The sequence below is a fragment of the Mytilus californianus genome, unplaced genomic scaffold, assembly GCF_021869535.1.
Source record: "Mytilus californianus isolate M0D057914Y unplaced genomic scaffold, xbMytCali1.0.p SCAF_2, whole genome shotgun sequence".
NCBI classification, from domain to species: domain Eukaryota; kingdom Metazoa; phylum Mollusca; class Bivalvia; order Mytilida; family Mytilidae; genus Mytilus; species Mytilus californianus.
Genome location: NW_026262668.1, coordinates 128,648,255 through 128,674,999, shown reverse-complemented (window position 1 = coordinate 128,674,999; position 26,745 = coordinate 128,648,255). Strand labels below are relative to the sequence as shown.

General features: G+C 33.3%; 1 protein-coding gene across 4 annotated transcripts in view; it reads left to right on the top strand.

The window, feature by feature from the left end:
- LOC127730990 (sterol O-acyltransferase 1-like) overlaps positions 1–26,745 on the top strand; it is a 48,516-nt gene that overhangs the window by 358 nt on the left and 21,413 nt on the right. For 3 of the 4 annotated variants that reach the window (XR_007995410.1, XR_007995409.1, XM_052239694.1), the window contains exons 2-5: positions 5,718–5,782; positions 9,774–9,913; positions 23,575–23,601; positions 25,428–25,487. Coding sequence is in view for 2 of the 4 variants with exons in the window: in XM_052239694.1 (XP_052095654.1) it covers positions 5,718–5,782; positions 9,774–9,913; positions 23,575–23,601; positions 25,428–25,487 (292 nt within the window). In the remaining 2 variants the exon portion in view is untranslated. The remainder of the gene's footprint in view (positions 1–5,717; positions 5,783–9,773; positions 9,914–23,574; positions 23,602–25,427; positions 25,488–26,745) is intronic. The other variant, XM_052239695.1, reaches the window with a different exon arrangement.

Below are 26,745 nucleotides of genomic sequence, written 5' to 3'. Positions count from 1 at the left end.
GCTTGAAAAATATTTGAACAGTTCATTTAATTTATAACTATTTTTACATGTATATGTTTGTTATATTTGCTCATTTGCTCATGTGTTTATGTTTCAATTCCAGAGTACCATCTATAAATAGATATGCATTTATTCTATATAAAAAAAAAGAAATGAATTTAAATTTGTTTTCAGATACTTCATAATGTACCAAAATCATCCCAGAAATTGAACCAAGTAGCTTGGTAACAATAAACATTCACAAAGTTTTGTAATTTTGTGTTATGGAATCAGATTGCATTGCCATAAAAAATGCTTTTTTATAAGTCAAATACTCTCACTGGGTCCAATTAATCACATTTGATTCAATACAATTTACCTTATCACTATTCAGGACAAGTTCTGATGAAATCACACAACTTTTTTATGAAGTCACAAACCGGTTGAAGCTATCTGTGGCCCTGTTTAAACAATGTATTGTGCATAAAACTTTCAAAGAGACATGTATAACCCAATTATTTTGTATTCTCAAAACTACATATATTCATTAATGCTACAAATATATCGTTTCTAGTTTTTTATATAGATTAGACCGTTGGTTTTGAATGGTTTTACACTAGTAATTTTTGGGACCCTTTATAGCTTACTGTTCGGTGTGAGCAAAGGCTCCGTGTTGAAGACCGTACTTTGACCTATAATGGTTTACTTTTATAAATTTTGACTTGGATGGAGAATTGTCTCATTGGCACTCATACCACATCTTCTTATATCTAAGTCCAAGTTTAGTTCTTATCCATCAAGTCATACATATTCAATAACTATGTACAAATGTTTGCGTGTCAAAATCGTATCATGCTCAATAATGACCAGCCAGTACACACTGTTCTGATTTCATTAACCAGTATATATTAAAAAGATAAATATAACAGTTGTGCTATACAGCTACATGTATTTGATCCATAGATCCTTCATTTAAAATGAATAGCAGTTAACTAATTTGTTAAAGCCTTCAAATTTAACCAAAAAAAAAGATTATGTTTTACATACTTGAATGGCTATGTTTTACTGTACATATACTTTCTTTTAAAGACAATCCTTTACTCTATCCAGTTCTGCAGAAAGTCTACATGTACTATAAAATTTTGGTCTTCCCGTATTCTAATTCTTCAACATGACACCTCTGGTTAGAAATTTGGGCAATAGCACATGTACAGCGCAAGTGTGAATGGAAAATCTGTGGTGTAAAAAAAGTAAACAAACGTGGAAAGAAGTTAGAATTAACCGATTCTGAAAGAAAAATATATACACCAAATCAGTAAACAACTGTTTTGACATGCTCCATGATTCTGTGTTGATTGATTATGGATCTGTAAACTTCAGCACCCAAACCAGAAATGTAATTAGCAGCCAAAGTATCAACTAACACCCAATGAAATATTCTTTGTTGATTATACATTATGGTTTTGGAAAAAAAAAGTTTAAAAAAATGCACACAGAAAACTTTGTTTAGTATACATCATGTACATATAGATGTAACACTCAGAAGTGTCCATCCCCCTAATGTGTCCGATCCATTAAATGTGTCCATAGAACATGACTGAACTCCCAAACATGTCTAGTTGATGAAGGACGTCAAAATGTGTCCTTTTTCAGAGGAAAGTATTGATTGTATCAAGTTTATCAAACATAATAATCAGTTATCTAAATCTGTGTGCCGACCACTTGGACCAGTTGCCTGCCAACATTACTTACAACCTAAGTTTTCTACAATGTATCTAAATCTGTGTGCCGCCAACTTGCCTGCCAACATTATTTACAACCTAAGTCTGCTATCTAAATCTGTGTGCCAACCACTTGCCTGCCAACATTATTTACAACCTAAGTCTGCTACATGTATCTTCATCTGTGATCCGACCATTTGCCTGCCAACATTATTTACAACCTAACTCTGCTACATGTTTCTTAATCTGTGATCTGACCACTTGCCTACCAACATTATTTACAACCTAAGTCTGCTATCTAAATCTGTGTGGCACCCACTTGCCTGCCAACATTATTTACAACATAAGTTTGCTATCTAAATCTGTGTGGCACCCACTTGCCTGCCAACATTATTTACAACATAAGTTTGCTACAATGTATCTAAATCTGTGAGCCGACCACTTGTCTGCCAACATTATTTACAACCTCACTCTGCTACATGTATCTTAATCTGTGAGCTGACCACTTGCTTGCCAACATTATTTACAACCTAAGTCTGCTATCTAAATCTGTGTGGCACCCTCTTGCCTGCCAACATTATTTACAACATAAGTTTGCTACAATGTATCTAAATCTGTGTGCTGACCACTTGCCTGCCAACATTATTTACAACCTAAGTTTGCTGTCTAAATCTGTGTGGCACCCACTTGCCTGCCAACATTATTTACAACATAAGTTTGCTATCTAAATCTGTGTGGCACCCACTTGCCTGCCAACATTATTTACAACATAAGTTTGCTACAATGTATCTTAATCTGTGAGCCGACCTCTTGTCTGCCAACATTATTTACAACCTAACTCTGCTACATGTATCTTAATCTGTGAGCTGACCACTTGCTTGCCAACATTATTTACAACCTAAGTCTGCTATCTAAATCTGTGTGGCGACCACTTGCCTGCCAACATTGTTTACAACCTATAGTCTGCTATCTAAATCTGTGTGCTGACCACATGCCTGCCAACATTATTTATAACCTAAGTCTACTATCTAAATCTGTGTGCGGACCACTTGCTTGCGATCATTATTTCCAACCTAAGTTTGCTCTCTACATTTGTAAATCTGTGTGCGGACCACTTGTCTGCCAACATTATTTACAACCTAAGTTTGCTATCTAAATATGTGTGCCGACCACTTGCTTGCGAACATTATTTCCAACCTAAGTTTGCTATCTACATTTGTAAATCTGTGTGCGGACCACTTGTCTGCCAACATTATTTACAACCTAAGTTTGCCATCTTTATCTGTGTGCTGACCACTTGCCTACCAACATTATTTATTACCTAAGTTTGCTATCTTAATCTGTGAGCCAACCACTTGCCTACCAACATTATTTACAACCTAAGTTTGCTATCTAAATCTGTGTGGCACCCACTTGCCTGCCAACATTATTTACAACCTAAGTCTGCTATCTAAATCTGTGTGCCGACCACTTGCTTACATTTTAATAAATAATACATGTAGTGTTGTCAACGATTAACCGGTTAACCTTTTTTTCAATTTTAATAGATTTGATATAGATGTGTAATGAAATCATTAAAAAATTTTGTTGAATTTTGAAATGATCGTCCAGTTATTAATTTGAGAGATCAATTGTCCAGTATATTGATTGCTATTGTTAACCTTGAAAACATTCTAATCTTACAAAATTAATTGGCACTAAGACAACTTGTCGATCACCTCCGGGCAAGATCTAGATAAAAGTAAACATGATTAGCATGCATGTATTTTGAACTGTTGATTACATTTTACGATATACTTCATTGTTTAATTTTGATTTAATATTGCGTAGACCTACATTGTAAATATGCCACCTCCATCGTCCAAGGTTTTGTCATACTTTAAACAAAATGCAGACTCAGAAATGGTAAATGCAAATAATGGAATTAATGTATATTTGGTGGTACGAGTAACACGTTTTATCGTCTCAAATTGAAACATCTGAAACACCAGAGAAAATAAAACAATCAACGGTTTCAGACAGTGCCAACTCGACCAGATCAAGAAAATGTTCATCTTTTCAATCTGAAGTTACACACTTCATAGAAGATACGGTAGAATTGGATTATTAAAAGTAAACTTCACCAGGAACAGAACGCTCAAAGCCTAGCCTTATAACATGTATAATGCACAAGGATAAAATTCAATTTGTCGTATCATAAAGACGTACATTTGTAGTTACTCTAGATAAGGCCTTGAAACATCAACTTATCTACCGGTAACCGGTTAATCGGTCGAAAGATTATCCGAGTAACCGGTTAGGCAAAACTGCTCGATTTGACAACACTAATAAATAAATAAGCTTTAATTAGTGTTGGTATCTGGTTTTCAAAACAGAGACATAACATAAGCTCTATTAAGCTTTTAACCGACAATAAAAACAAGCATGCAATAAGCTAAATAAAAACACAATTTATGAAGCAATATAATTTAGCATCATAACAGAATTTATAAGCATTTATTAAAGCAAATTCAAATGAAGATGAAACTCAGCATGATTAGAACGCTGGTAAAACTCATAACATAAAAGTTAAGGAATGGATAAGATCTAAATTGGTAAAAATTTAACAAAATCAAATATTAATCAGCACAAACTGTGCACTTAGTCATTTCCATTCCATGAATTGTAATTACTGGTTAGGGTAAAAAAACAGTACAAGATATTAATATTCTTTTGATCAAATCTGTGTCAAATTGTTAAGTCATTTCTCAAATCTATGTTTCTTTAAAATGTATGTCTCAAGTCTATGACCTGTTCTCAAATCTGTGTTTATAGTCATTAAGTCATTCACAAATCTACATGTATGTTTGTTTCAAAAGTTCAGCCTCAAATCTTTGTCCTCTAACTGAATTACCTACAATTTAATTATCTGTCCAAATGTGTTCCCAATCCTTGTGCTATAAGGTTTAATAACAAGTATCTTCCAATGTCAGAAACCTGTAAGGAAAGACTGCCATGAGGTTAAAAGGATATTTTACCAACAAACATTTTACGCACCTTCTCCCTTTGCGAACGATTTTGTTATTGATATGGGTGTTCCCAAAAAGAGGACTTCATCACCCTTTTTCCTCTTGCTGGATATTATGTATTATAATCCATCATCTACATGTACAATAGTTTCCTGCTCTGCCAGCTTCCTCTTGCTAGATATAATGTATAATCCATCACCTACATGTACAATAGTTTCCTGCTCTGCCAGCTTCCTCTTGCTAGATATAATGTATAATCCATCATCTACATGTACAATAGTTTCCTGCTCTGCCAGCTTTCTCTTGCTGGATATAATGTATAATCCATCATCTACATGCACAATAGTTTCCTGCTCTGCCAGCTTCCTCTTGCTGGATATAATGTATAATCCATCATCTACATGTACAATAGTTTCCTGCTCTGCCAGCTTCCTCTTGCTAGATATAATGTATAATCCATCACCTACATGTACAATAGTTTCCTGCTCTGCCAGCATTCCTTTTCCACAATGATGTCGTATACTTGATGACATGTTATTGATTCTGATGTCAATAGGTTTGTTGAAAAGGACACAGATTTGAGGAAAAAAAGGACATAGATTTGGGATGTCAATGGTGCAATATAAAAAAGGGCACAGATTTGAGGAAAGAACACAGATTTGAGGAAAGGACATAGATTTGAGGCTTACATTATATCAAACAAGAGAAAGAAAGGAAATAAAAAGTGTTTAATTCAGTCATGATCAATTGGAGCTAGTGATACACCTAAAATCTTGATTATACATGTACAATAATATTGTATTGAATATATGCAAAATGATATATACATTGTGTAGTTCAAAATAGTTATTGGAAATGAAAATTAGTTCCTTTAATTCAACATAATTATTCAGAGATGTGGATTTCACAAATGAACAGAAACATCATGTTCATGATTACAAAAACAATAAAAACACACAAAATCATAAATTGACCTCCTAGTTGTATTAATGTAATGTTTCTATTACAGGTAATGGAAATAATGAGCAGTTTAGGAAGCAAGTTGAATTACAAAGGCTTAGAAATCAAGCACAGGTTTGTGAACTTTCTATTGAACATTTGTTGGAAGTGAAATATATAAAATTGAAAAAGAATGTTTAGCTTGTTTTGAGACAATATCTTTTGGGCCATTAATCAGATCTTACCAATTTTTGTTGAATAAAGTGCATTGCCATTGGGGTGAAAAAGACCCCTATTAATTTTGAGGCCACTTGGTCACAGTTCAAGGTTATATGATCAATTAATAGACTGAAATTTTGGCAAATATTAGGTTTCCAATCATTCGACATACATTGTCACCAGACTTAACAGTCTTCATCACCAAAACCCACAAATTTAGTACCCATCCCAAAAATTTGCTACTACAAATGTTCCTTTAAATGATTGCAACACCACTAATTACATTTTCATTGCTTTATATTGGGGTACCATTTTGTATCCCCAGCTCCTCCTAAACGTCTTATATATTGTAACTCCTTATTACAATTTATTCAAAACTTTCTCACAATCTTAAACATATAATGCGATGGTGCACCTTTTATATTTTTTTTGGTCCAAATTATTTTGAGTATAGGTTTCCCTTTCTAAAGCATGGGCTTGGCCATTGCTTTATTTTGGGTACCCATTTTGTATCTGCAACTCCACTTAAAGCCCTTATTACTATAATTTTTATTTTTATTGGAAATTTTCTCACAATCTTAAACGTACATGTATAATGCCAATGGTCCCAATTATTTCTGAGGTTTCCCTATCACAAATTGTGGACTTTGTAAGGGGCTAGGTGTGCCATTTTGTAAGCTTTGCTCACAGTACCTCTGGTTATACCCCAAGCAGCAAAATTGTGTAGGGTATAATGTTTTTGAACCATCCTTCCCTCAGTCCTGTTCTTGTTATTGCAACTCCTCTGAAACCACAAAACAGAATTTCATGTACATTTGTAACTTTGTAGATAATTAGGACATACTATGTTGATGTGCATATTGACAGGAAATTATGATTCAATTTTTATGCCCCCTCCATAGCGGAGGGGGCATTAAGTTTTACCCTTGTCTGTCTGTACGTCTGTACGTCCCAATATTGGTTTCTGTTCTCTAACTTTAGTTTGCCTCAACCAAATGTTATGAAACTTATTCACTATGCTTATTACCACAAAATACAGATCAAGTGTGAATTTTGGTGGCGTCACTTTTACCGTTCTAGAGTTATGCCCCTTTACAAATTGAAAAATTGCTGAATTTTTCGTTTCCGATCTCTAACTTTAGTTTGCCTCAACCAAATGATATGAAACTTATGCACAATGCTAATTACCACAAAACACAGATCAAGTTCGAATTTTGGTGGTGTCACTTTTACAGTTCTAGAGTTATGCCCCTTTAATTTACCAATGGAAAAATTGCTGAATTTTTCGTTTCCGATCTCTAACTTAAGTTTGCCACAGCTAAATGTTATGAAACGTATACACAATGCTTATTTCCACAAAACTCAGATCAAGTACAACTTTGGGTAGCGTCACTTTTACAGTTCTTGAGTTTTGTCCCTTTATAACGTTATATGCAAGCAGGGGCATCATCTGTGTCCCATGGACACATTCCCCATTTATTTTCTAGGAGTTTTGCACCTCCGAAATTTTGGCCTTTAATATACGACTGCAACATTTTGTCATCACAACTCCTATGAAACCACACTACAGAATTTCAGGCAACTTTGTAGATCTGCATCTCAACAGGAAATTATGATTCAATTTTAGTCTTGCCTCGGCGAAAGTCCCAGAAGGCGAGACATATATAGGTGTTGCTTTTCTGTTGGTGGTGTTGGTGTCAACAATTGTTGTCTTCTGCTTATGTTAGTTTGATACAATGATAGGAACTACTTGTAATAGATCAATGATATTTTCTATAAATTTGCATTACTATTATTACATATCAGTTTGATGACTATTTGAGGCCCTGCCCCCTAGGTCATGGTCCAATGACTTTGAATGAATTAGCAATTCTCAATGTTCAGTTTTCTGCGTTAGTCAGTTTGATCAATGATATTTTCTATAAAGTTGCATTACTATCAGAACATATCATTTTGAGGACTATTTCTAGGCCCTACCCCTATAGGTCATGGTCCAGTGACTTTCAATTAATTACACGTGGACCAATTTTCAGTGTTAAGTTTTCTGCTTAAGTTAGTTTGGTAGGTACTACTTACAATACACAATGGTATTTTCTATAAAGTTACATTTATGTCTGACTGTCTGTACATCTCAGTTTGTCGACCATTTCGAGCGAGGCCCTGCCCACTACCTGTAGTTCATGATCCAGCGACTTTGAATTATCTAGCAATGTTACTGTCCATCAGATTCTTTTTCTGAATTTTATGCTTACAGGCGAGACATATCTCTGTGTCAACAGTTTATTTTTTTCTAGGAGTTATACCCCTTTGAACTTAGAATTTTGTCCTAAATACAACGACATATACCGCTGCAACGGTTTGTCATCACAACTCCCCTGAAACCACACAACAGAATTTCATGAAACTTTATAGTTAACGAGGACATAATATGTAAATGTGCTTATCCCCATGAAATTTTTATCAGTTGACTTTTGTAGGAATCTTTGAACTTAGGAATCTGGTGAGAATTTGTTTGCCCAGTGACAATGTGGGGGCGTGGGGTATGTGAGCGTGCTCACAAAAGTTCTTTAATTTAGAAATATTATTATACTTGAGAATGATATATATATAAATGAAAGACACATGGAGTCTTAAGTAAGGTTTATAGAACCATATGGCCTACTTAAGGTTAAAAGGTCAAAGGTCACCTATTATTGATCTTTGATTTTTGTCATTGAACATTATTTTTCAATTTACTCAAAAATAGAATAAGATGTATGGCAAATCTAAATAATGGAAAATGTTCAACATGACATATCAAATCAAGTGAACATTAGTCTCCATTGGTCATTCTTAACCCCTGCCATTTGAGAATGTTCGGAGCAGCTAATATCTTATAAATGGTTGAGATTCCCACCCTAAACCATATATTTTCTTGTTTGACATGTATGTAAAGATGCATTGAATGTCATTTGAGAATGTTCAAATATTTTCATGTCAAGATGAATTGAATGATATATTGGATGAGATCCCCTCCCTACCATTTTAGAATGTTCAGATTATGAGATACCTTACAAATGGTTGAGATTCATTTTCATGTCAAGTGCAATATATAATATATATAGGGTAAGTTCCCTGGGGTAAAAATTTATGGGGATTTGTTTGGAAGACTTCGTTACAGCATCTGGTTATTATCATTATGAATCACACACAATGGCCACGCCACCATTCACTGTGAAAATTCACCATCAAGAATGTTTTTTTAACTGAATCACATTATGTGCATTGTTTGTGTATAATTTGATGAAAAATAGTTACCTGTTCTGTTTTCAGACTTCCTTACACATATTTGGTTTAACTTTTGGGTATGTAATTACGAGACAGACAGTTACTTTTCAGATTAAGAACTGTTCATATAGTTCTATTATATATTATTATACTTGAAAGAATTCCTCGGTCATTTATAGTAAACTCTTTGTAATTAATTAGTACATTTGTTTTTTCAGCTCTACACCTATGATATAGCTAATAGGAACCTGGTCTGGTTTGTTGGCTGTATTAAATAGAAATCTCAACGTGTCTCAGAACTTGATATTTTATAATATGTACAATAGAAACCCAATTTATCTAATCTATATACATGACATATACTTATTGAATAACAACATTGATTGCTTGGTCACTGTATCTATCCAAGTAAACATTGCCCTTTTGGTTGCTTGGTCATTGAACCCCATACTATAATAACTGGTCTGTCAAGGTAGTAATTAGCCCATTGGTTGCTTGGTTATTGAACTCCATACTATAATAACTGTTCTGTCAAGGTAGTAATTAGCCCATTGATTGCTTTGAGTTGTTATTGAACATGTATAACCCCTATCATTGTTTCATGGTTGTAGTATGTTATAAGTATACAATATTGTTGCAGGCCTTGCAGAGAGACATTAAAGAAAAGCTAACAGACGAACTTGATGCACTTTTTGAACAGTTTATAACTGATGTAGAACAGTATGAACGACTGGAAGAACAAAACCAAAACTATGTCTTCAAAAGATCTATTTCTGCAAGGTATTAAACCAATAAAACACTTAATTACAAATAACAGTAAGTTCACTCAGTGAAATGTGTATGTATTGCATGGTCTGATATGTCTTTTATGTCTTTTGTCTTTAATGTAAGTAAAAGGTACATGTTCTTTTTCCTGCATGAAGTATAAGTCATTATAAACATGCTAATATTACAATAAATAAAATGATATTAAAATAGTCTTTCAGAAAAATAGAGAAGAAATAAATGTTTCTGATACATGTACATCTAATTTAACACATAACCTGTTGTAACAGTTCTCTGCATGGTTCAGTCAAAGTGATTTTAATTTTTTAAAATATTTGCTATAATTGTTAGGTTGAGTTAACATTTAACATTTCTTTGATGTTGTATGATGTAAGATCACATAAACTTGCATGGAGTTACACTTTAGTGAGAGGTTCTGCATCCATGCAGTATAATCCCAGTTTGACCCTGATTTCATATTTTTTTTAAATTGGTTTGATTGACCAGTACTTAAAAGTTCTTATCTAGGGTATGTAGATCCATTCTCCTGATATATAAACTTTGTTAGAAGAGTAGTTCAACCTACTTTCATGCTTCAGTGGAGTTGGTCATGCAATCAATATCAAAGTTCATACCATGGATACTACCAAGATCTTTAATCATGTGGAGTTTTTAGATTTGCCCAGACAATAGTGGCCATGCTGTCCTAATTTTTATCTTTTACTGTTTTTCTACATGTACATATAGAAATAAGAAGATGTGGTATGAGTGCCAATGAGACAACTCTCCATCCAAGTCACAATGTATAAATAGTCAACAATTATAGGTCAAAGTACGGCCTTCAACATATAGTACATTTAACTATGCTTTTGAACTTATCTGTTTTTAAGTGATGAAAAATATTCCTGTAGTTTTGCCATTTCACCAATAGAAAAGTGCTATAAGGTGAAATTTAATTTTCTCCATAATGTTGTACTGCTATGAAAACCCTTCATTCCTTTTAAATTGAAAGACCTCTTCATCATGCATTTTGCATGAATTGTTGGTAAAAGAGTTTATATTTTATATCTAAATATTTAATGGCACTTTCTCCTTTCTTCATCTGATTTCCATTCATTTGTAAAATATGTCATTTTGAATGACTTTTTTTCAATCAGTGATTTTCTATTCCTGGAAGTTTGTAAAATAGTGACATTTTTGCCAGTTTGTCATAGTGGTACATGTATAGGCAACCTCATGTGAAATGACTATTTTTTGTAGTAACACAGATATTCTCAAAAATCAAGAATTAAAAGATGAGTTTCAGTTCATCTTGTTCATACTACACTTTTAAATTAGTTTGCAATTTATACGAACTCAAATAGATAAGCTGTAAATTATTTGCTAAATAGAAACCTGTATTAGTTTAAATTTTTTGTAACATTCACTGGTAGACCTATTTGGAAAATGCCCGCGATTTTTGGCTAATCTCCGCGAAACGGATAATAATTAGAGGTTCATCGTAAATTTGCTGTATTACAGAATATTATGCATGTTATCCGGAGATTTTCCGTGTCGGCGGGAATTAGCCGTTTGTCCGATAAAACGGGTGTGTATTGAGTCAGTGATAGAACCAGTGATGCGTGAGCGGCGGTTATTAATAGATCGTTGTACATAGATGATTATAGAATCCGTTATGCGTGAGCGACGGTTATTAATAGATCGTTGTGATATATACAATGTTTACAGTCAGATTAAAAAAACTATCTTATTTCCCTTTTCGGTCGAGATAAAACGGTGTTTTTGATAATAAAGTTACTTACGATTTAAATATCAAATGTTGTCTTTGTTCATTAAAGAAAAATCTATTTTAATGTGACCAATGAACAAGATGAATACACGTGTTATCTTTGCTAAAGACAACTACAATTTTTTTAATATATGAATGGAAATCGTATTTACGTTAAAAAACGTAAACTAATCTACTATTCATGATAGATTCATAATGTGAATCGATAGTTTGGGTCAGAAACTTTGTTCTTCACAATTGTCATGTTTAGAAAAAAAATCAGTCCTTGTACTTTTAGAGTCTCCGGAAGATACCGTAATCGGGCAGGATGTCAAACTGATCTGACACTTGTCCTAGTGTATTTAACACCTGCTGTGATATTGCTTGTGCAATACCAGTGGAAGGTCGTAAATCAATCTGTACCCGATTGATCAGAATTTAATTTTACCTGTACATATATTTAGTCGTTACGGAGGATATCATAGATACATGTTATATATTGTATTGTAATTAATGAAGATAATTTAAATATATTATATAATAAAGACCTATTTGCATATAAATCGAACATATTCATTCCAACCAAGAAGGTTTGAAATTGAAAGTTTTCAACAAACTTTTGATAAAATCTTTCCCGTAAATTACAACGAGTCATTGGTTTATAGTTACACAATTGTTACCCTTCTAACGTCTTATTTCTTTGTGCTATTAAAAGAACTCAAAATTTTCCATATCAGATCACATTTCGTACGAGTCCTAAAAATTATAATTGAATAATCTTCTATTTTCCTTTCGACACCACGTTCCCCATAGGAGCCTCAAGATCTAATCATACCTGTCAATCATTAGCCACAAGTTGGTCCGCCAGATAGATGTGCTTTCTATTATGACATCGTTGAGAAGTTTTTGTAAATTGATTTGTGATATAAATAGAGTGATGTGAAGTTTATTTTACGGCCGATCAAAATTTGATGTGATTCGATTTTTCTTTTACACAAAGATGTTTTTTAATATGTCATAAAATACATGGAAATAAAACATTTGAGTTCTTTTTTTCCCGTAAATATATTCAATAAACCAAAATTTATTTCAAAAGGTAAACATTTATAATCATTACAAAGTTATAATTTGATTTTTATTTAAGTCGGTTAATGGAAACAATAAAATGACAACGTCTTTGCAGAAATATTAATCCAGACATTAACGTACTTAGGCTGTCCATTTGTTCCACTGTGTAGGACAATTTATTCACGAACTACATCATTAATAATTACTAATATAACAGTTGCTGAAATGTAAGTTGTATATTATTTATTTTTTTACAAACATGCGTTTTGGTTTGAACGGTTCAGATTTGCTATTACAGCATGTGTAGATTCCTTGATTTTCATCTAGTTTCAGTTATATATATACTAGTTCCAGTCAGTATAGGGCTAATCATTTTGCCTTCCAACAAAGTCAACGATTTAGCATCGGACGTATACGTGACTGCGTATTTATACATCTCTATATGTTATATCTAATGTAATGGACTCCTAGTATGTTGTCCTTTTAAAGTTGGCTATGCAATATTGGTTGTGCTCATTGTTGAAGGCTGTACAGTGACCTATAGTTGTTAATTTCTGTGTCATTTCTCTTGTGGAGAGTTGTCTTATTGGCAATCATACCACGTCTTCTTTTTTTATAACGTACCCGTTTTAATAGCAATGTTATATTCAAAACGGATGAGAAAACCCCATGGATGACAATTATCTATATCCATGTCAAGTGGGGTTAGGTAATAGGAGCGGAACTTATTGATTATGTATGTTTGTGAGGGTCTGTATAGGATTTATAGAAGAATAGAGAACACAAATGGACAAAAAGTGCACAACATAGGACCAGAAAAGTAAAGAAAAATAGACGCCAAGAAAATAAAGAATATAGAATAATGAGAAAAAAATATGAAGAATAGAGAAAAACAGATGACTAACAAATTAAAAGACAATTAGGATTGAAAGACCCCCCCCCCCCCCCCCCCCCCAATATTCAAGACCTTCGTATGTGTTCAAAGAAAATCTGCATACGTTATAGTTCCTTGCTATAAAGTTACGTTCTCAAAGGCTTTTAAGGATTATGTACCCTTGTGTTGATTAAATGCTAACCATATGGATTTTTTTTAGAAAATCCACAGCTTTTCCCTTGTACTGTCATATTTGGCGATTCAATGCTTTATTGATGAAGGATTATTGCATTCAGTGCTAGCAATGATTTTTTTAATTGAGTTATATATGTTTAAAATATTATAACAAAAATAAAATGCTTCGGCGCTGAGCGCAGCCTGATATGACCGCAGAAGTTGAACCATGAACAGTTGGGGCAAATTTTGACACAATATTCAAGCTTATTACTGTCTGAATTAGGATTGTGATCAAATATTTGACATAATATAGGTTTCTGACACAAAACATGTGTAAAGGTCTTTCAAATCTATTGGGCAATACTGTGCAATTAAAGATTTCTTCTTGAAACTTTTGAAATATTTTAAAATTTGAAAAATTTTGAAAAAAAAATTAAACCCCTTTTAAAAAATTGGAAACCTGCAAACTTTTTGAACTCACAACCCCCCTGCCCTTTGGAGCAATAACCTCAACACTTGATCCCAGTTTTCCTTTGTAGTATGGAAACTTGTAGTACAATTTCAGAACGATCCATACAGTGACTTAAACACAAGTTATTGTCTGAAAAACTAGAATAACTAAAAAAATGTTTTTTGGCCCTTTTATGGCCCCGAATTCCTTCATGAATGGGGCAATTACCCCCAAACTCAATCCCAGCCTTCCTTTTGTGATATGGAACTTTGTGGTACAATGTCAGAGAGATCCATACACTTACACACAAGTTATAGTCCAGAAACTACAAATGTGTCTTCGGACGACGTAGACGACAACAACCACATCATACCATTATACGACCCCCCCCCCCAAAAAATTGGAATCGTATAAAAATCTCGGTCTTAAAATCTGTGGATTTTCTAAAAAAATCTTGGTTTTATTTTCACCAAATTTTCTTTTTCTACTAAATTCAATTAAACTATAAATAATAATGCTTTGCACGAAGTTTCCCCTTGGTATATGTACAAAATGGTCCATCTCTTTTTATAAATCTGGATAATTTCAGAAAAGGTATCAAAATTCATAGGGACTCCTGGAGATGGGACAATTTTTTTCAAGCCCTCCCTTTTCTCCAAAGTGCATTTTTTTTTTTTCTGTTAAATACCATTATTTTGGCGTTTCTGTATACTATGAACATACATTTATTATCAATAAAGTATATTTGATATAAACTATCAATTCCAAGTTTCTTCTACACGGCGATCACTGCTAAATTGATTTCTCCTAAAATAACCCAAACAGTAGAATCATAAGAATAGATGACAAATGCAACTATGCATGGAACCTATAGAACACAGAGTCATGATGATTAATTTATTGTGAAAGGAAGAGAAGCGACTAACAAAATGAGGTCTTCTCGTTTAAGTAGTATAGATAGATAGATACTATAAGTCGGAGAAGCTTTTGTAAAGAAACATAACAAGCTATACACAAATTCATAAACATCACATAAGTACATCCTTAACCAGGCTATATATCAGTCGACAAACATTGGAAATGAATGGAAAAAAAAGGATGAGATGTGAACAAAAAAAAACATAAATTCCCTGCTACATACATAGATTGCTTTAATGCATACTTATAGTCGTGCCTTTTTCTCTCGATTTTATGTACGTATATTTTGGTATCACACAAGTTCATGATTTTTCTCTGACTGTTTATAACTGCGTTACACTAGATCCAATGATTCTTATTGATTTTAACTTTAATTTTCACTATTTGTGCATGTTATTACCTCACTGTCCAGGTTGGGGGAGGCCCAGTCCTATCCTATAAAGCAAAGGATATGGATTTTCTCAGTCTTACATTCCAGGATTGATGACCGCATGAGGGTTGAGCTATCTCAAATAGGTTTAAACCCTCCTCATTCTATGACTGTCCTGGCAAGTCAGGAGCTTGTAATTTTTAAAGGTGTTGTCTTTTTAATTTTTCCAAATTATGTCATGTCGGGGCATTTTATAAATTCTATACGGTATGAGTTTTGCTCACTGTCTGAGAAGGGCCGTACGGTGTCATACAGATCCTTAATTTCGAGTTCTTTGTTTTCTTTTTAATTTTTAAATTGATGTCCAGTGACAAATATTTCTCGAGTCATGTCATTCAGGCAGTATATAAAAAAAATGAAAATTGTTCATGCGAGTCGGTAGGAAATAGACTCCCTACACTCTTGTTTTAAAGAATATTTATTTTATTCAGTTATCTTGAAAGACAATATCTACTGCAGTTAAATGAAGTTGTGATACTGAGAATTTGACTGATTAGATTTTATTTTCAATTGCCAAAGTGTGAAGTGGTAGAGCCCATTTCTGTAACCTTTATGTTGCATTCTGTGTGATAAAATTTAGTAGTTTTGAACCTACTGAGATTTTAATAATTTATTTTCGAATGATGGAACCTTATCAAAATGTTTGTCAATTAAGATAAATTGAACATGGTGTTAACAGTCAGCAAACTGTCACACAAGAAATATATTTAATGTCCGAGAACATGTAAAATAAACTACCTTTGCATGCTTTGTGAGGACATTGAATAAAATGTGTCGCATATTTCTCAACTCCTCTTCGTGCCATGTTAACAGAATTTTAATTTATACCGTCTTAGATGACAATTTATCAGAGGCTGCTTCAATGGTATATATGCATAATATAAACTTTATACATAAATCTCATTTCGAATGTTGTCTTTTCGTCCTCCAACATTCTTTGTCAAAATCCGGGATTCGCACTCGACTGTTTTGGAGTCAGAGATACATCTTACCATAGATGTAAAATTACATCTATAACCTTACACAGGTACACTGGCTAGTAAAGGGACAATAAACGGAAGTATAAATTGCCCCAGGTATTTTAAGTCGTATATTGAGTGTAATGTGTACACCGCCACGTGTGAGTGATTTCAAAGATAATCAAAATGATGTAATTCATGTAGTAACTTCCATGCAGCTACGCATCATCGCACGTAATATTGGACATCGCAAAAAAACTAGAATTTTTTATGTGCCTTGTTAGATATTTAAAATGATATAACATCCAATGAAAAAAGAAATGTTTAAGATGGATATTTCTGATTTTCTGGTGAATTAAAAATTCCATAGAATATCTGAAATGATTTTTAGGAGCATGCATCTCGTTTATCTGATACTAAGTGAGTACAATAAGTCAACGTGTTAGTCGAACTATAAGTGTGTTTTGTCTTAAAATGTGTAGCCGTGTTATTTTGTTCACAGAACGAAGGGCAAATTGAAATTGAAACAAAAGTAAAATAAAAAAATAAAAGTTATTACCGTACCATAAGTTGACAAATAATAAAAAATAAAATATATTAATTACCTATTCCGGCACACATGAGTTCAATTTATTAATCCCACAAGGGATACCAGCTACCAAGGAGACATTTCATATATCGGTTCTCAAATCACTTCAATATTTTATTTCTCCGCGTGTATACCTGATGAAGTCTCGATTATTTCACAAAGACGGAGTAAGGATTAAAAAAAATAAAGGAAGTAAAAAATATATCATTTATAAGCTAGCACACCAGTGGCGGATCCAGAAATTTTCATATGCACTGACTGCCTAAGAGGGGGTCGCTTCAGTCATGCTTCAGTGATTCCCAATACATGTATAATCAACCACATTTTTTTTCAAGAAAAGGGGTACCTGGCCCCCTCTAAATCCGCTTCTGTCACACTATTCCATTAGTACTTTAAAACTTCTTGCACGGTGAACTACTATTAAAATTAATTCGTAACCAGTCACTTATGCCCACCTCCCTTTCACTTATTTTTCATGCTCATCTTTTCCGTTTGTAGGAAGGGTCTAAAATGCCTTTAATTTTATGTTTTATTATTTATGAATATAGAACAGTTTCATTTAGAGTTAAAACTATGTCCGACACTCCCTTTATCTGAAAAAGCTTTCATTATTTAATAAAAAAAAGTTTTATCTTATCTTATCCCGTTAGTATAGAAAGTCCCTTTAGTCTAGATTTTTAGTTTATTAAAGGACCTTTTTGTCTGATTTTAAAAATATACCTTAAATTGTAAAAATATTGGAATAAGCTCTCGCCGCGATATAGCATTTTTGTGCTAATGCAGCGTAAAGCAAACAACAATCAATAGAAAGTCCCTGGATTAACTTAAAATGGTCATTCATTCTCTCTCATTGATTATCCAAGTTTATCTAATCACTTGACTATGCACCAATACCCTAAAATTTCATTACACAAGGACACCTGTGGTACAGCAAGGATTCGTATATATAAAATTTAGTTCGTTGTACGTTCATGGATATTCATGACATGTGACCATTTGTGTGCACTTAGAACTTGACGGTCATCTTTCTGACCATCGATCAGATCGTGCAAGGGCTGTGTAGCCAGTCAAGGTCCTTTCAAAATTCCATATATATATCTGACCATCTACTCGCGCTTTAGCCTAAAGAAAAGACACGTGTATTCTCGGATGACGTAAGGAGAATTAGTATTTGTAATTATGATATTGTTATTATATATAAAAAAAGAAGATGTGGTATGATTGGCAATGAGACAACTCTCCACAAGAGACCAAAAATGACACAGAAATTAACAACTATAGGTCGCCGTACGGCCTTCAACAATGAGCAAAGCCCATACCGCATTGTCAGCTCTAAAAGACCCCGACATGTTCATATTAATGATCCACTCTTTGAAACCTAACCTTAGTATGACGAAAGTGCTATATATAACGAAAACAGCGGAGAAATGGATTAAATAGACTTGCTTTATTGTATAAACTAAAAAAAGGTCGGAGTGGAACTAACCCCGAAAAATTCAGTCTCTCTCCGTAATCGATCTCTTCTATATACTTGTTAATGAAATAATCGTAGATCAGCGGAATATAACGACTGAATTATTCGGGTAAGTGAAACAAGTAAATAAAAGTCAAAATTAACCATATGTAGTTCCATAAGGAGGGATCTGGACAGCCTGCCCCTTAATCAGCCTCCGAGTTGAGTCATACGTATTGACCTTTCTTGGCGCACACACGGTTTTCATTGCCTATGTGTTTTTTTTGTACAAATAAATAATTTGATAATTAATATGCCTTCAATCCATTTTCTTGAGACATATTACACGTACATGAATCATGAATTTTCTACGTTTTTATAATTTTGAACACATAGTATGCCCTGAGATCTGACCTGAAATATACATGAAACATTGAAAATTCACGATAGTAAGATATATAGGAGCAACATTTAAATTCAAAGGGTTAGGGGTTTGTTCTGAGTCGGAAATAATTCGGAACACAACGTAATTCCCCACTGCCATGCACCAAACATTTTTTTCTTGAAATAAACGGTATGGGGAATTCTGGAATTCCGATTTTTTTTGTCAACTGCCAGCCCACAAAATTTTTTTCTCTCATCAAATTGGGGATCAGAATAGGCCTCCAGATTTCTTTTGGAAAATTTGGTGTTCACCCCAAGAACCGGGTTGGCCACAACATAACAATTTCAATTTTATTTACAATTTACACGGTGTGCATATGTTTAAGTATGTTTAAATGAAGATATTTGCATATAGTTTAGGACTTTATTCATTATAGGTTGAAAAATACAGGCAAAGTTCAGATGTTTATGAAGTGTTATATATTTTGACTTTTGTGAAACCTTAACAGAATAGACAATTGGGGCAAATCTGATGAAAAAAAAAAACGAAAATTCCTAGTAACAAAAAATTAACCCACATAACAGCAATTGAAATCTCCTCCCCAAGAAATTGTACCTCAGGACCTGTATAATGCTGGAAGTATTTTAATATGCCTTTGGAACACCCTTTTAAAAAATTGGGTATGGTTCTCCAGGCCACGGCTTAGGTAGCACTTCACAGTTAGAAAATAAGATTAAAATTGAGCCTCAGAATGTCTGATAATCTTCCAATCCTGGCCTTCAAATACATTAGGCCAACTGTACTAGCACCCCCTTTTTTCTGAGAAACCCTGGCTAGCACACCCTTCCTTTTTTCACAGTGTATGGATCCGCCCCTGACCGATACGTAGTACTCAACTATGATCAACTGTAGGTCATAATAAAGGACGAAATACATAACGTAAATTAATTCAAGCGTGAGGGGCCCCCATATATCACGGCTAAAATTGTACTTAGTTTGTCCTTTTATACAACCTTTTGGCAAGTACCACCATCCCAGAAATCAGTTACCACGATCTTTCAAAATTAACATGAACAGTAACCATCATCAACGTCCTTTTTTTTTTCACTCTCTCTCTTTTCTAAGTAATGTACAACTGTTTACGCTTGTCAGCAGTGTTTATCATTGTTTTCATTAGTTTACAAGTTGTGACCTTCGAAATTGTTTTATTCAATGTTCCTATAGATTTTTATGGTAACTCCCTGTGCCCCTAAAAAACAAACAAAATAAAGTTTCCCTCCCACAAAATTTTACACTTAAACGTTGATTTGAAAAAAAAACTTGATTTTATAATTTTGGTTATCAATTGAAATGAACCTTCTAGAGCCTCAACCTAACGCGCACAATAATGTCAATCATTACACATCAAATTTAACCCTAAATTGACATTCCACAATCGGTCAGTAACATCACCTGTGTTTATAGCTACATGATATTTCCCGCCGTTGGAAAATCTCGTGCAGTGACACAATTGATAAAATCTATTTTTAACATCTCTATTGTGAGCGAAATTTTTGACGTGCATTATTTCATTATTAAAAATGTTCGATCTACATTTGTTGCAGTCTAAAATTTAATTAAAAGAAACGTAATATCATTTCTTTTTCTTTGGCAATTATAGTAAATTAATCTCATCCCGGAATGTATATTCACTTTACCATTAGACCTAAAAGTGATTTCTAATAAATGAAGAAACTGTGTTTCACATTAAAAAATTTAAGAATATTATCGCTCAGGCATATTTATTTTATTTTAAGATGATTGATTGTTGGTTGCTTAACTTCCAGTGGCAAATATTCCATGCAAGTCCGGACAAACTTAGTTTTAAGATCGCACTTTCAAAAATCATTGTAAAACAAAAATGATCAGAAGAACTTTTATTCATGTGAAATAACCGTCCAATCTTTTAAAAAGAACTTATTTACATTTCAAAGTGTTACAGATTAGTTTACAAGACAGGCATTGACGTTAAATATACAATTCCTTGTATCATAGATATAATGGCTATTATATCTATGCTTGTATACATGTACGCAACTTTCATATCTTTTAAATTGAACTTTTTTGTCTAAAAAGACATCCCACGAGTTTGCGAAATCGAGTTTGAATGCACTGCATTGTGTGTAAAATACATATACATATTATGCAACGACGGTCTGACTCTATGTATTACCAGGGTTGCGTTCAATATCGTAGCGGCTACGTAGTGCTATGTAGATTTTTACTATTGAACGTGTAGCTATAGATAAGCTGCTACATAGATATTGATAGCAACTACATAGCCGCTACGTAGCTGCTACGATATTGAACTCAACCCAGTTGACCCCTGATACCAACTAAGGTTACTAAAGACTTTCCCCTGGCCGTTCATTTAATTTTTGTTTCAATAAACGGTTCTAGAAGCAATTAAATGATCTGCGGCCTCTGACATATAATTAAAAAAGTAACCATCTAATCCCCAGATATATATAATCTGTTTCTCTCTAAATTTACAGAAACATTATATGATATATTTTTGAAAATTCCTTATATCTCAAATGATTATAGTTACTTTGTTTTTAATTCTGTAAACATCTATATATCATAATTTGTACCACACTACAAGGATCTATTAATAACCGTCGCTCACGCATAACGGATTATACAACGACCTATTAATAACCGTCGCTCACGCATCAGTGATTCTATCAATGACTCAATACACAACAGTTTTATCGGACAAACGGCTAATTCCCGCCGACACGGAAAATCTCCGGATAACATGCAAAATATCCTGTAATACAGCAAATTTACGATGAACCTCTAATTTTTATCCGTTTCGCGGAGATTAGCCAAAAAACACCGGAGTTTTTACAAAAATCGCGGTGATTTTCCAAATAGGTCTGCCAGTGATTAGTCCCCCTAACTACCATCTATCAGAATTGTTAACAAAGTAGGCTTCTCTGCTTTTTGGCTTTGCCTAAAAACAGTACAATAAATCAAATACAAACAGCAGCAAGTACGCCAGATCTGGAGTCTTTAATATACACATCTTAGTGCTATAGCTATACGGCTGACAGCTTATCTGTCTCTCTTTAGGATAGTTAATGTGAATTATGTTTATGTTAGTGTGAGAGTGGTGGGATAGTTGATGTGTATTATTGTGTGTGCCTGTTAGGATAGTTGCTGTTGACAATAGTGTGAGTCTGTTAGGATAGTTGATCGACACGGCTGTTTAGATAGTTAATGTGAATAATGGTGTGGGCTTGTTAGAATAGTTGATGTGAACAATGGTGTGTGTGCCTGTTAGGATAGTTGATGTGAACAATGGTGTGAGCCTGTTAGGATAGTTGATGTGAACAATGGTGTGAGCCTGTTAGGATAGTTGATGTGAACAATGGTGCGAGCCTGTTAGGATAGTTGATGTGAACAATGGTGTGAGCCTGTTAGGAAAGTTGATGTGAACAATGTTGTGAGCTTGTTTGGATAGTTGATGTTAACAATGGTGTGAGCCTATTAGGATAGTTGATGTGAACAATGGTGTGAGTCTGTTAGGATAGTTGATGTGAACAATGGTGTGAGTCTGTTAGGATAGTTGATCGACATGGCTGTTAGGATAGTTAATGTGAATAATGATGTAAGGCTAAAAGGATAGTTGATGTGAGCAATGGTGTGAGCCTGTATGGACAGTTGATGTGAACAATGGTGTGAGTCTGTTAGGATAGTTGATGTGAACAATGGTGTGAGCCGGTTATGATAGTTGATGTGTATAATGATGTAAGGCTAATAGGATAGTTGAAGTGAGCAATGGTGGGAGTCTGTTTGGACAGTTGATGTGAACAATGGTGTGAAACTGTTTGGACAGTTGATGTGAACAATGGTGTGAGTCTGTTTGGATAGTTGATGTGAACAATGGTGTGAGCCTGTTTGGACATTTGATGTGAACAATGGTGTGAGCCTATTAGGATAGTTGATGTGAACAATGGTGTGAGTCTGTTAGGATAGTTGATCGACATGGCTGTTATGATAGTTAATGTGAATAATGATGTAAGGCTAATAGGATAGTTGATGTGAACAATGGTGTGAGTCTGTTTGGACAGTTGATGTGAATAATGGTGTGAGCCTGTTAGGATAGTTGATGTGAACAATGGTGTGAGTCTGTTTGGACAGTTGATGTGAACAATGGTGTGAGTCTGTTTGGATAGTTGATGTGAACAGTGGTGTGAGCCTGCTTGGAAAGTTGATGTGAACAATGTTGAGAGCCTGTTTGGATAGTTGATGTGAACAATGGTGTGAGACAGTTAGGATAGTTGATGTGAACAATGATGTAAGCCTTTTATGATAGTTGATGTGTATAATGATGTAAGGCTGTTAAGAGAGTTTATGTTAAAAGGTTTTGGGCCGTTAGGATAGCTACTAATTAAATGTGATGTCTGTTAGGATAGCTAGTACATGTAAGGTCTGTTTGGATACTTGGTACATTTTACGTCTGTTTGGATAGCTAGTATATGTGAGGGCTTTTAGGATGGCTAGTACAAGTAATGTCTGTTAGAATAGCTAGTATATGTAATGTCTATTTATTGCAGATGTCGAACTAACTTAAAAGATAAATAGTATGTATTATCGGCCTGTTTATCTGCTTAACAGTACATTCTTAGTGGATCCCTGATGACTAAAGAGTAGATAAAACTGTAAACAATATATCATATATAGAATAAAAACTAGGGGATAAAAGTGTTATTATATTCAGAGTTAACGATCTTCTTCTAACTAGTATAAGAGCAAAGTATAGAGTTATAAATATAAGTTACCTTTATTTGGGCAGTTAAGTAATTTAATATTGAATTGTTTTAAGGTGAGATGAACTGATATGTTTTATAACTTAATTACATTCACTAGTTTTCCAAGTTTTTATGACATTAATATTTGTTTCTGTTTTAGGAAATGTCAGGGATCCACATAAGTGTACTATAATAGGTTTGGGGATTTCCGACATACCAAGCATGATCTAGTGTTTAAATACAATAAAACCAGCATGACATACTAACACGTAACAAGAGCTTTGACTTAGATAAAGAAAACTTGAATGTGGCAAAATGTAAAACACAGAGATGCTTATCCAGCAGCACCAGTGTTAACTACATTTTGTATTTGTATAAAGCTTTATATTTCAAAAAGTAGAAGACCTGGATGCTTCATACCTTGTATATAGATGCTTTATGTAACAAAGTTTCTTTCCGGCATATGTTCATTGTCCTCATTTTTAGCATTTTTATGGTTCAGTGACTGCTTAAAAAAACTGCATAGTTTTTTCAACCACATATCTCTTAGGATACCTAAATTTGGTATATGAGATCCTTGCAAGGTCTTCATGTTAGACAGGGTTCTCTGACTTGGCCTCATTATACATGTATAAATCAGTAATCATGGTTAAGCTTGTGTGATTATTTCAGTTTTTCAGATACTAGATCAACATGAAGTTTTTATGGTTATGCCTGTTTCTCAGATACTGTAAGCGAAAGTTCAATAATGGATCTTGATAATATCAAGTTTATGTGATATCTGTAGAAAACCTTGATCTGAAAGATTTTCAACATAAAGTTCAATCTTAATCAGTAAAGCAGGCAAAACATCTCACGGTTAACAGTCTTGTTGACCAGTATATGAGAATAGTAAAATTCTATGGCTGTTTTAGTGATTTTGTTTTTATTACCACCTTGTAGGCAGGTATTTAGCTTGATCGTTGTTCACACTACTGTTTCACATGCAATTGCTTGTTTATCTTTCTTGCATAACTGCTTTTATGCTAATTTTAATTGTTTATTTTTATTTTCAAAAAGGATTCTTAAAGGAATTGGGTTATTTCAGTAAATTGATTTTTGGGTTATTTCAGTAAATTATTTTTTTTATTTTGTATTTTTGATACACATGTGTAGGGCATTTGTAATCTTGTAATTATTGGATAATCAGTTAAAAAAAAGAACAGTCTTACATCCACATCCTTTGGTGTCTGGTGAATAGTTGTCTCATTGGCAATCATACCACATCCTGAAATTTTATAAAGATATTGTCTGTCTACCTTCATCACTTCAAAAGGATATTTCCAATGAGGGAATAAGGATAACAGGACATTAAGAATAACGTGCATAGATAATGACCTTGAGAAGAATATTTATTACATAAGCATAATAATGCAAAATATCTACTTAGGACACCACAAAAAGTAGTATAACTGCATATCTTTTTGTACATTAATTAATTTTGTAAATTGGATTATATTTGCAATGAATAAAAGAAGATGCATGTACATATCATTGAGATAGAAACCCAGCAACAAAAATAATCAAAAGACATCCAGACAGCAAACTGTCTTCACAGTTTTTTTTACCACAAAACATAACATAATATCAATTTATCTTGGTGTTTATGTATTTTACAGCAGAAAGAAAGATGGAGAGCTTCCAGACAAAGTCTTTTTACCAAGGAGATCAGTCCTGACGTAAGTTTTTATGAGTAACTTTAAAATGTACTTTAGTTTTTATGAGTAACTTTAAAATGTACTTTACTTTTTATGAGTAACTTTAAAATGTACTTTATTTTTTATGAGTAACTTTGAAATGTACTTTATTTTTTATGAGCAACTTTAAAATGTACTTAAGTTTTTATGAGTAACTTTAAAATGTATTTTAGTTTTTATGAGTAACTTTGAAATGTACTTTAGTTTTTATGAGCAACTTTAAAATGTACTTTAGTTTTTATGAGCAACTTTAAAATGTACTTTAGTTTTTATGTGCAACTTTAAAATGTACTTTAGTTTTTATGAGCAACTTTAAAATGTACTTTAGTTTTTATGAGCAACTTTAAAATGTACGTTTATCTGCCTGATCGTTACAACTGCTTTGATTTCACTATGTCTGGACATGTTTGTTTATTCTCTGTTCAAAATTTTTCCTTCAACAAATTTTTTTTGGTTTTTGATTTGTTTTGTGTTAAATATACAAAATATATATATATAAGAAGACGTGGAATGATTACCAATGATGCAACTTTCCACCTGAAACAAAATGAGGTAGTTTTAACCTTCAACCATGACCAAAACCCATACCGCATAGCAAGCTTTAAGAGGGTCGACTTGACAAAATGTAAAACAAAAAACAAAAATTCAACATCAAAACCAATGGCCTGATTTGTGTATAAAACAATAATGATATACAGCAACAAACAACAACCACCAAATTACAGGCTCCTGAATTAGTACAGGCACACACATTTATGGAAACAATTTTTTGTTTTTGATTGGTAAAGTTAGTGCAGGTATAATATAGTCTTTAAACCAACCCTCCACTAAGCTGGTACAGTGGTGCAATAGCACAAAATAAGAACAAACTGTTAAAGTCAGTTGAAAAGGGCTTAACTCAATCATATCGATACATAGCACAAAAAATACAACTAAACAAAAAGACTAAAAGACATGTGTGCAAAGTACCTATCTGAGAGTACTCTCAGTTACTGAAAGCTAGTTTAAAACAAATAAAAACTAGTAAAAAAAATCATGTTTCCGAGGTAAAATAAATATAGAATAAATTAAGATTAGTTAGTTTCCACTTTGGTTGTTATATGTATTATCTAAATTCAGTAATTTTTATATTGATTTTTGTAAGTGATAAAAGTAAGGGAATGTTAAAAAATGTTATTTGAAAGAGAGAAATATGTTTTCTGAAGCAACAATGTTGGTATATCAAATCTGTAGTGTAATG